This window comes from Copadichromis virginalis, linkage group LG16 (genome assembly GCF_057382275.1).
Source record: "Copadichromis virginalis isolate Kocher_CV1m ecotype Utaka linkage group LG16, C_Virginalis_male_GT1.1, whole genome shotgun sequence".
NCBI lineage: Eukaryota > Metazoa > Chordata > Actinopteri > Cichliformes > Cichlidae > Copadichromis > Copadichromis virginalis.
The window spans coordinates 11,247,675-11,260,124 of NC_140633.1; the positions used below are offsets into that span (position 1 = coordinate 11,247,675).

The window sequence follows — 12,450 nt, forward strand, 5'->3', positions numbered from 1 at the left end:
TAAGAGTTGCAGCCAGTAAAACATCATCTTCAGCTTTACATGACAGGATGCAACATTAATAGGCTGTGACTTGTGTGTTTGTGTGTAAAGCACCTTATATAAACAGGTTTGTCACTTATTGTTTTTTCTGGTTTAAATTCCTCTGTGTACAGTTGTTCCCAAGGGTATTTGTGGTGCGTGTGACTGTGTAGCTATGGATGGTGATCTGTGTACACGTACACATACACACACACATAATAACTGAATATGTAGCGACCAGCAATGATGTAATTTGATTTCATTGTTTCATGCTGAATAAGAAAATGTAAACTAATAATAGAGAGGGCAGGCTAGGACAGGAGAGAGCGTACACATGAGGCATAAAACTGCACAAAGTTTCTCATTCTGTGCATGGGTGAAATGAAAGGGAGGAGGAAAGAAAACGAGAATAGAAAACACTAACAAGAACAGAAAGAGATGAATGTTAGAGTAAGATTATACATCAGGCAAGCAGAGCACTGTTAGAACCTGCATTACAAACAGGATGGCTACATGTTTCTAAAAGTTGAATTTAACACTGGTTCTGGATTTTTATAAAACTAATTTGCACAACTTCCAAAAAATTCCCTCAACACTTGGGCTTGGCTTTATTGAGATGCGCACACACACACACACACACACACACACACACACACACACACACACACACACACACACACCCTTTCTGAGTTTGGAAGACCTAAAAAGAAAAGTCAAAGCCAACTTTTAAATACATTAAAAGCAATGATTTTACTTGTGAGGTCCAAGCAGCAAAACTGTGAATGTGTTTCTACCTTTTATTAACTCTTTCAGTGGATTCAACAGCACCTTAAAAATGTGTATGTTGGTAAGCAAGATGGCGCCGCGTATGGATGCCCTGGTGCTTCAGTGCGTTACTTCTGTTTTGTTTTTGTGCATAACTTCTGTGTCTGGGCACTCCTCTGGATATTCTTACACCAGAGAAGAGCTTCTTAACTACAGGACTACAACACCTGTGGATTTACTTCCAATATTTGTCGCATCTGCGGCAGATTTACTGCAGACTGTGATCAGGAAAGTGAGACGCCGAAAGAGAGGTAAGCGAGCCGGCGCACTCGTGCGTCTGAGGAGACGCGGACTGCGAACTGCTCTTCCTGGGATCTTCCTTTCCAACGTACGCTCACTCAGGAATAAGATAGACGAGCTGGCCCTGATGAGAAGCATGAACAGAGACTTTGCCTCCTCCTGTGTCTTATGTTTTACGGAGTCGTGGCTCAGTGAGGACATCCCGGACTGCGCGCTCAAGCTGGAGGGCTTTCATCTGCTGCGCGCGGACCGGCAGGCCGCTCTCTCTGTGGTAAGACCAAAGGTGGAGGTGTCTGCTTCTACATTAATAGTGGCTGGTGCACAGATGTAACAGTGATTGCTCAGCACTGCTCTTCCTCTCTGGAATACCTTTTCATTCACTGCAAACCGTTTTATTCTCCGCGGGAGTTTGCTTCATTCATCCTGGCCGCTGTTTACATCCCGCCAGATCCGGATGTGCAAGGCAGCTCAGTGCGCACTCGCGGAGCAGATACTGCACATGGAGCGGACATTCCCGGACTCTCTCATCATTGCTCTTGGGGACTTTAACAAAGCCAATCTGAGCCATGAGCTTCCCAAATACAAGCAGTATATTAAATGCCCGACCAGAGAGGAGAGGACATTAGACCACTGTTACAGCACGATCAGCGGGGCCTATCGCGCGGTGCCCCGCGCTTCACTCGGACTTTCTGACCACGTCATGATCCACCTGATCCCCGCGTACAGACAGAGGCTGAAGCTCTCCAAACCTGTCGTGAGGACTAAAAAACTGTGGAGCAACGAGGCTGTGGAGGAGCTTCGCACGTGTTTGGAGACCACAGACTGGGACACAATGAAGGCTGCTTCTAACAGCTTGGACGAGTTTACGGACACTGTCACCTCCTATATCCACTTCTGTGAGGACAGCATTGTGCCATCACGCACCAGGGTGAGTTATAACAATGACAAACCCTGGTTTACTCCTAAACTCAAAAAGCTGTGGCTGGAAAAGAGAAAGGCATTCAGAAGCGGAGACAGGGACTGCTACAGAGAGGCCAAGTACAGGTTCACTAAAGAAGTGGACGTTGCTAAACATCAGCACTCTGAGAAGATGCAGCAGCAGATCTCAGAGAATGACTCGGCCTCTGTGTGGAAAGGTTTTAGGAATATTACAAACTACAAGCCTAAAACCCCCCACTCCACTGATGACTTGCTCTTGGCCAACACCCTCAACGACTTTTACTGCCGTTTTGACGAGCCATCAGGCAGCCTTCACACCTCCAACGGCCCCAACAATAGAGACACTTTGGACACTCCTTCCCCCACCTCTCCCCCCTCCATAGAGCCATCACCACCTTCAAACACTTCACCTACAACACCCCCCTCCTCACCCCACACAAAGGAGGATTTCACACCACCTCCTCCCACCACAACTCTTCATATTCATGAAGCTGCCTGCTTCATTCCCTTTATTCCATTTTCTTCTACTCCATTCAATTTGTTCTCATTAAACAAGATCCATTATGCTTTTCATCTTTTCTTCACTTAGTGATAATCTGTTCTCATTCTCTTCATTGCTCTCCTGATTCCATGATCATTTCAAGCTCACAAGAACATCGACACTTCCCAAATGCAGCAATGCCATAATCCCTGTCCCCAAGAAACCTAGGATCACTGGACTAAATGACTACAGACCCGTGGCTCTGACATCTGTGGTCATGAAGTCATTTGAGCGCCTGGTTCTCTCCTATCTCAAGACCCTCACGGCCCCCCTCCTGGACCCCCTGCAGTTTGCATACAGAACCAACAGGTCTGTAGATGACGCCATCAACATGGCTCTACACTTCATCCTGCAGCATCTGGACTCCCCAGGAACCTACGCCAGGATCCTGTTTGTGGACTTCAGCTCTGCCTTGAACGTCTGGTGTCCTGGTGCAGCCACAACAACCTGGTGCTGAATGCCCAGAAGACAGTGGAGATTATTGTGGACTTCAGGAAGCACACAGCCCCACTCCCCCCATCATCCTGACTGACACCCCCATCACCTCTGTGAACTCATTCCGCTTCCTGGGTACCACCATCACCCAGGACCTGAAGTGGGAGCCCACCATCACCTCCGTCATTAAGAAAGCCCAGCAGAGGATGTACTTCCTGAGGCAGCTGAAGAAATTCAACCTGCCAACACGGATGATGATGCAGTTCTACACTGCAATCATCGAGTCCATCCTCACCTCCTCCATCACCGTGTGGTACGCTGGAGCCACTATCAGGGACACACAGAGACTGCAGCGTGTTGTGCGCTCTGCTGAGAAGGTGATTGGCTGCAGACTCCCATCTCTGCAGGACCTGTACACCTCCAGGACACCTCCAGGACACCTCCAGGACACCTCCAGGACACTGGGGCGTGCAGCTCGGATCTCAGCTGACCCTTCTCACCCTGGACACAGTCTGTTTGACCTGCTCCCCTCAGGCAGGAGGCTCCGGTCCATTCGCACCAGAACCTCTTGCCATAAGAACGGTTCCTTCCCCTCTGCTGTTGGACACATGAACAATAACCGTATGACTGTTCCCACCACTAACACATGACCCTACGCTGTGTTCACTGCAGCATTCCATGTTCGGCACTGATCACCACCTGCACTCATGTATATATCTATCTACTTAGCACTTTTAATTCTTATTCTTATTTTTATTTTCATGTCTATTTTAGCGTAATTTATGACAGTATGTTTGCACTGAAGGACCGTAGCAATTTCCTAATGTTGTAAACCTGCTCAACATTTGGCAATAAAACCCTTTCTGATTCTGATTCTGATAAAACACTGCACTAAATACTCAGTGTCAGATGGTATTTTTTCTACTCTTACATCTGTATGATATCGCTCACAGGGGATATTGCTAATACAGTTAACATAGACACACAGCTCTGGCTGTGTGCACTGTCTACCTGCTGGTCAAACCTTCTGTCTGCAAGGAACTGTAAATCACAGCAAAGCTGACCTAAACCGAGAGACAGGGAGACTAAAAAGTCTAGTGTATAACCATTATGTATAAACCATTTCAGGTGGCTACATCATGAAGCTCACTGAGAGAAGGCCAAGGGTTTGCAGCGCTGTCAAAGCAAAGGGTGGCTACTTTCAGGAATCAAAAATGTAATGTAATTGAGAGTTATTTATCAATTTATCAAGGTTTAAATTAATAATAATAATAATTATAATAATACATTTTATTTGAGGGCACCTTTCTAAAACCCAAGGTCACCTTACAAAGAGAAAAATATATCAATAAAACATAAGATTAAATTAAATGGTTTCCCTGGATTTTAAGTGTTCAATCGGGTGCTCAATAGGGAAGGCGAGAAGTTTATTATTAGCCTGCTTTATCCATTCCAGAACCAGTGCGTGCTAATGCTTGTTTGGGATTATTGTCCTATCAGAACACCCTCTCAGCTGAAGGTGACAAACTGGCTTCCCTCTGAACTTTGACGTTGGTGTTCAAGGTCATGACAGGCTTGAGTCTTCATAGCTTCTAGGTTGTTCCTTGAACATCTTAACTAATTTCCTCTGATCTGAGGGTGAAAGTCTGGCTCTTCTTTCAGACAAAGTGGTGACACATCTAAGTAACACGTACTTAGTTGTTTGAACTGATGCTCAGTGTCTGTAGTTGTTTACAAATTACTCCATCAAGCTTCTGGAGTGGTGTTTCTAAAGCCCCAAACTCAACCATATTGAAAATGTTTGGACTACGCTTAAATGACGGGTCAGTGCCAAGACACCAACCATTGAACTCCACCCATTCTGCCAAGAAGAGTGTCAAATATCCAGACAGAATTATGCCACAAACTTGTTGATGGCTATCTGGTCAAGATTCAACTTCCAGAGTGGTTTTTAACCAGATATTAGTGAGGTTACATGTATCAATTAGAGATAATCCAAAACGAACTCAAATGTATGTGCTTTATTCTTGTTTTTTAAATTCATTAGAGATGTATGCTGCCCTAGAAAAAGAACACTTCAAAGTAATCAATAAAACACGTGACCATGACATTCGTGCTCGTGATGAGTGGATGTAAACTTCCAACCACAACTGTAGTTAAGTAAAGCAAACTTATATCTGTAAACTCTTCATTAGTATTCTGGTGAAATCTGTTAAATCTTGTGTAGTCTCAAAAGAAAACTGGCATTTCTGACCGTGTGGAATTTATTTCATACTCATTTCAGCATTTAAGAGAACCTAACAGATGATGGGATGGTTTTTAGTGGTAGTGTCACTAACCTCTTAAGGTTGACCATGGCCCAGGGGATACCAGTGGGGGTGTTGAAGGCAGGAAGCAGCTTCTCAGCTAGCTGGACTGCCTTCAGTTTGAAAACCTAGAGAGTGTGAGAGAAAGGGTTCACGTTAAACATATACACTTCATTCATTTGCCCGGCTAAATGTTCGACTCAAAAACCTGACAAACACAAGCATAAAACAACTGCCAACGACCAAACAAATGCAGAATGTTGGATACTGGGAGAGACATGAGTGCTAAATGACGGCCACAGAGCTGAGCAGATTTTTGGAGAATACAGAAATCTTAATATATGCAAAACCTCCCTTCAAACTGTGCTGCAGTTTGAGAGAAATACCGATATCTCTAGGGAGAAAACCTTGCAGGGCATAGGACACAGTCTAGATTTCTATTATCATGACTGGCGTTTAATTTCTACAGACTGATGCAGAGAAATGGACATGTGTTCGTTTGGAGATTACACAAGTTCTGCTGCTAGTTTGACAGATGAAGGCTCAGAAGCCCTTGCTGCAGCGCTTGTTCTTTTCTCAGCTTGCCAATCAAAGAGATAAAAGGAAACTAAGGTTATTCTACTGCTGAACTAACTGAATACCAGTAAATGCTGAAAGCTGAAAATGCCACTGTGGATGTTGTGAGTCAGCTAAGCAGCGACTGAGACGACAACATCTACTGAAAAGACCTTTTTCCAGCAGCAGGCGTTTACTTTCATCTGCGGTCAGTTGACATTCTAATAAACTATCTTACACATTTTACATCATATTTGAATAGAACAGAAAGAAGATGGCTTTTGTTTCCATTCTAAATTGCACAGGACCTTTATTTTGCTTTTGTTTCTGTTTGATGTCAGTGAGATGGGATATTCTTAATATGGTCATCTAAAGGACACAGATCCAGCTGTGAGAACAGAAGCACACCTGCAGAACGGGTGGGTGGTTGTGGTGGGAGTGTGGGGGGGAAAGTGGTGTAGTGTTGCAGGAATGCCAGTGAATGCCGATGTTATGGCCTTTCAATAGTCAAAGTAAAGAGTGAAAGCGATTTATTTTTTACTCTAATTTTCTCTTTTATGCAATTAAAATAGTACAATTACAAATCCTCTTTGGGGGTTGCGTCAGTAAGGGTATTCAGTGTAAAACTCTGCTAAATCAAACATGCAACCCACTGAGGTGACCTCCTGTGGCAGGGAGGAGCCAAATGTAGCCTCTTTATATATTTTATTATAAGAGTCATAATAAATTTAATCTGCCTTGCAATAGTTTTACATCATGTTGTATGTCCACATATAACTGACACTAGGAAGACAGACATGTTTTGGTGTGCACGGCTTTATGCACACAAGTTCAATCTCGTGTCCTGCCTGATTTTTAAGCTACTTTTAAAAAATTTTTCCAACAGCCATTTTTGTAAGGCAACATTAAACATGGATGTAGCTTCTGGGTTGAAAAAATTAAGCCAATGCATAAGTGCCTAAAAACCTGCATTCTATCTGAAAACCACCACATGTCAATAACAGTTATTACCAACCCCCAGTGGTTGGTAATAACTCTAATAAACATTAACACAAGAGAAGAAGACACCCTACAATGAGTTAAAACATGAACTTGTTACTTATTACTGCTTCAAAATCTTATTTGGTTTTCATATCTACCCATTTTCAGTGATATCTACTTTAATAGCAGGAAATTAACTAGGCTTATAATTCCTTTGTCTCTCTCTTTTCCATATTTTTTAAGAAACCTATATCTGACAACTGCATAATAAAACGCAAAATTCTGTTTTTGGCGTGCCACCCCAATATTTTAGTGCCCCCCCATATGGGAACCCCTAAGAAATCATTCTTAAATAATTCTCTCCCTCAGACACTAAGACAGGCTTCGGTCTCATTACTGCATAAAGAAGGAAAGGATCCTACCTGTTGTGGCTCCTATCGACCAATAAGCCTTCTTAATGTAGACTTTAAAATCTTATCCAAACTGCTAGCAACCCGTTTGGAAAGAGTTCTCCCTTCTATTATATCAGACGAACAGACAGGCTTTATTAAAGGAAGACATTCCTTATTTAATATACGGTCCCTTCTTAATATAATATACTCCAAAAATCATAGCACTGTCCCTGAGGTGGTGATCTCACTGGATGCTGAAAAAGCATCTGAGCTTCTGAGTTTTGGCTCTTTCTCTGGGTATAAGATTAATATACAAAAAAGTGAATGTTTTCCTATAAACCCAGTTGTAAAAGAGCTTAGACAGACAGATTTTAATTTCCATTTAGCTTCTTCAGGTTTTAGATATCTAGGAGTGCATATTACCAGTTCATTTAAAGCTTTGCGAACAGCAAATCTTAACCCTTTGCTGACCTATGTAAGGTTGGCTTTTCAAAGGTGGGCAAATCTTCCTGTATCACTTCTTGGCAGGATTAATATTATAAAAATGAATATCCTACCTAAATTCCTCTATCTTTTTCAGTGTATCCCATTGTTTCTACCTAAGTCCTTTTTCAAATCTGTGAATCAAATGATTTCATCATTTATATGGGCAAATAAGACCCCCAGGATTAGTATGTCCTCACTACAACAGGGTAAGCTCAGTGGGGGTCTTGCTCTGCCCAACTTGATGTTTTATTATTGGGCAGCCAACATTCAGAAGTATACCTATTGGCTGCCTGATCCTCAGGCGTCTTGGTGTTGCCTTGAGGCTCAATCATGTTTCTCTTCCTCACTCCCAGCACTATTATTTTCATCCCTTCCCGTTTCCCTGTTACGATTCACAGACAACCCCTGTTCTAATTGGCTCTCTAAAAATATGGTATCAATTCCGGCGTCACGTCAATTCTGTCTCTGCTTCTGCTCTGACCCCAATCTGCAAAAACCACCTCTTCCCCCCGTCCCTGGTGGACTCCTCCTTCCGTATATGGGCAAGAAAAGGTATCAAATGTTTTTATGACTTCTTCAAAGATAACATTTTTCTCAGCTTTAGTGACCTTTGTTCTTTGTATGATTTGCCCTCGTATCATTTGTTCCGCTACTTTCAAATAAGACACTGTGCATCTTCTATCTTGCCAGAGTTTCCAAATCAGCCTCTCAAGCCTTGGTGGGAAGACTTATTCCAGTTGAAGCCTCACAGTAAGGCTCTAATATCACAAATATATACTTTAATTACGGCATCGGGCAATTACTCAACCAAGAAAATTGCCTCGAGTTGGGAACAGGAACTGGGTCTTCAGTTTGTTGAAGGTTACTGGGACAAAGTAATTGACAGAATTCATTCTTCAGCCTCATGTGCAAGACTCTCCCTTATTCAGTTTAAGACGGTATACAGATTACACTTCTCAACATCTAGATTATCTAAAACAGGGGTGCCCAATCCCGGTCCTCGAGAGCTACCGTCCTGCAGCTTTTAGATGCATCCCTACTCCAACACAGCTGAATCAAATGGTTTGGTTACCTCTTCAGCATGCCATCATGTTTGGCAAAGGCCTGATAACAAGCCATTCATTTGATTCAGCTGTGTTGGAGTAGGGATGCATCTAAAAGCTGCAGGATAGTAGCTCTCGAGGACTGGGATTGGGCAGCCCTGATCTAAAATATACCCCAGCATTCCTGACCTGTGCAACAGATGCAACACCTCCCCCTGTGATTTAACTCATATGTTTTTTGCCTGCCCGTCACTTCAATTATACTGGACTTTTTACTCTGAAGTGCTCTCTCATGTTTTGAGCGTTACTCTCAAACCATGTCCACTAGTTGCCATTTTTGGTGTTTCTGAGGACGCCACCCTGAACCTTAGTCGTAAGCAACTGGATATTATCGCTTTCACTTCACTGCTGGCACGGCGTCGCATTTTGCTGTCTTGGAAAGCTTCTCACCCTCCAGCCCGATCACTTTGGCTGGAAGATGTTATGTTCTTTTTAAAAATGGAGAAAATAAAATTTAGACTCAGAGGAAATGTTAATAAGTTCTCACAGATGTGGCAGCCTTTTATCATTTACTTTAATTCGTTGAAAACACTTACAACAGACTGAACTTTTGTACCACAGGGTTCCCTTTTGTTATGGTTTTGGGAGGGAGTTGATTTTTTAAATAATTTTTTGTTTTTTGTTGTTTTCTGTGCGTGGGTTGTTGTTTTTTTCTTCCTTTTTTCTTTTTTCTTGTTATCATCCGAATTTTAAAGGCATAATTTGTTTTGATATACGTCTTTATATCCGTTGGTACTTTCTGCATTGGGCCTGATATGTCAAATTACATGTGCAAAACTTTATAAATAAAGAGGAAAAAAAAGAAAAGAAATAATTCTTGAGGCGACACTGATCATGTCTGCTTTTTGCAACCAAGATGGCGACTGTGGAAACGCTCATCTCCAGGCTTCAAACGGAGCCTTGAGAAACCAGTGAGTGATCATGCTACCTACATCCATGTCTTATAGAGTCTATGGCCGAAATCTTGGCTGCGTGTAAGGAAGACACGTTAGAAGAGTCAGGAGACACAGGTTAAATTAATATAGAAGAAAACAAACAAAGTGGACAATATTGTAGAGCTTATGGTCTGAGTTGAAAAGATACAGTAAATGTAAGGACTTAATACAATATTATATTTTCAGTTGATATGCCCACTACTTATGGTAAGCTACATTAAAAATGCTGTATAACAAAAATGAACTGTTGTGCTTTGTTCTTCTTTTTTTTTTTTAACCTCATATTGTTAATTGTTAATAGCATCTGCATGGTTACAGTCTTATACGAAAACTATCATTCACTGTTACATGCCATGATAAGTGGCACTGCTGCTGTTCTTTTTCTCTTGTCTTCCAGGTGTAGAGCTTCCACCTACTGGTCCATTCAAATTGAACTGCTACGTATTTATTGGCTGATCTGAGCACAGTAAGCCAATTATACAACATTCAGAATATAAAATCGTGCAAAGTTAAAACAGTTAATCAAAAAAACATGATTATTGAACATGTGTGCTTATAGGAGGTGGAAAAAATATCATCACAGAGTCAATAAATTAATTAATAAATCAATGAAGTTCATGGAGTATTTGCACCAAAGAAATCCTATGAACTTAACAGAAGTTTCCACAATAATCAACAGAAACTGGGAGGTCTGGGTGAGCTGATATGGACCGACTCAAATCTGATCTCACTGCAGCACTTTAGTGAAGTGTGAATGGCAAACATGTTGCCAGTAAAAAGAAAATGGTTCAAGAATGCCAGGCCTGTAAAAAATTTCAATTTCCAGTTTTGCAATGTGTATTTCACTCATGGAGGACAGTTGTGGGACAAATGCCCAAAGAGGCCTTTATATAACTAGTAGACAGCAGTGCCACTGAGAGAAGTGGTTCAGCACAGGGCAGACGGAGGCTGATTCATCAACACAATCTGTCAGGGCTGAACAGTTTTATAGAGAGACCAGATCTATGGAAAATTCCTGCTGTCTCACAAAGTAAGAGGGAGCAATAACACATGCTGGTGTTTGCAGAATACTTAAGCAGCCAGGGGGACACTGTACAGAAGACTTGGAGGTCAAACTGTGGAGTTAAACATGAAACAAATAGAGACAAGGGGAGGGAGAGTGGGAATGACGCCGTCAAGCCGATGCAAAATAGGCCTGCATATGAACAAGATATGAATTGCATGAAAGGAAATGAAGAAAATTTACTCAGAAGGCTGAGAAGGGATGAAAGAGGCAGAGAGGAAAAGAATGATGAAAAAGTAGGCTGGTATAGACGGGACCACACCCAGGACAAGACTATCACATCTCATCTGAGGGCAGATGCTGTCCAACCAGTACTGGTGGGATTTTTATCAAACAGGCTGAATTATCTCAAACCAAACACACACACTACAAAGTAAAGGAGGATGGCTGACAAAATAAACTGAGACCCAGCTGAGCAACACTTATAAATGTGTGCAGATTTAAGATTGTCTCACAGTACAAGTAGCAACTTAAGTACTTAGAGGGGAGTGAGAAACTGTACAACTGAACCATGTTTGTTCTGTGTGTTTGAAAGCTTTCTTCAGAGACGTTGCACACTGTAAATGTGACTTTTACCTTCCACAACAATAAAGACTATTAAGGGCAACTTTGCTATTCTATGCCTCTTCTACACACATTAATATTTTATAGTCATACTGGTTTATTTTTAAAACACCAAATAAAACTATAATTTCAAGCAGGTACACTGTACGCTTTAGGAAACCTATGACACTAGCAGAAAATGATGGCAGTGTTGTTTCACCGTGCACGGTGTGTAAACAGCCGGTTAACTGCTGGGGATCACTTACAGAACTGTGGGCGTATGTGGAGCTGAAAAGCTGTTTCTTCACGCAGTGATAATGGCACGCCTATATTAGCAATTCCTATGGAGAGATTTGCCTTTACCTTCTGCACCCGACTGACTTTTTTTTGTGTCAGGTTGTGAAAGTTGCACTGTCATAAACCGTCATAAACCTTTCCATCTATCCGTGGCCTGTTGGCTGGGTGCACCGAGGCCCTTGACAAACTTTTATTGGCAATCTTGCTGCTGATGCCATCAAGCAGGAACAGGAGCCAAACGACCCACCGGGGAAACAGTCAGCCGCGTTCACAGATAATATTGGACTCTTTATGATAATCATTTCCCTCCACTGCCTCCATTTACATGCAGAGCTACAAGGAAAAAAAATGTTAAGGAAAAGCAGCCAGAAACCAGATAGGTTTACTTTTCTAACAGACAGCACCAAAGAGAATCAGAGACAGATGTAGTGTTTCTGCTTAATAACTATCCGTACATTTGCCTGACTGATGCATTGCTACACTTAATACATGTAATGTTTGAGCCATTTTACTTGTTTTGAGGCAATTAAGCCTGATTTGAATCAAACTTTGTCAATGACTGCATTATTTAGTGAAAGTCATGTGGACATTTTTGGTACTAAATTTGTAGAAAAGTATGACAAGTGTAGCTTGATTATCCATTTATCACTTACAGTATATGAAAGGTTGTTGTTGTACCATCAGATTACATAAATGGGGCCTGTTTTGCTCTTTCCCAGCTTCATATTTTTAACCTAAGGTTCTCCCAGAGTTAGTAAAAATTATCATACTAAATACTGCATGACTTCCAA

At 41.9% G+C, this 12,450-nt stretch overlaps 1 protein-coding gene across 3 annotated transcripts in view; it reads right to left on the reverse strand.

Annotated features, from left to right (window-relative positions):
• Positions 1-12,450, reverse strand: part of man1a2 (mannosidase, alpha, class 1A, member 2) — a 149,810-nt gene that overhangs the window by 29,671 nt on the left and 107,689 nt on the right. For all 3 annotated transcript variants that reach the window (XM_085435334.1, XM_085435336.1, XM_085435335.1), the window contains exon 7: positions 5,338-5,432. In XM_085435334.1, the coding sequence (XP_085291460.1) occupies positions 5,338-5,432 (95 nt within the window). The remainder of the gene's footprint in view (positions 1-5,337; positions 5,433-12,450) is intronic.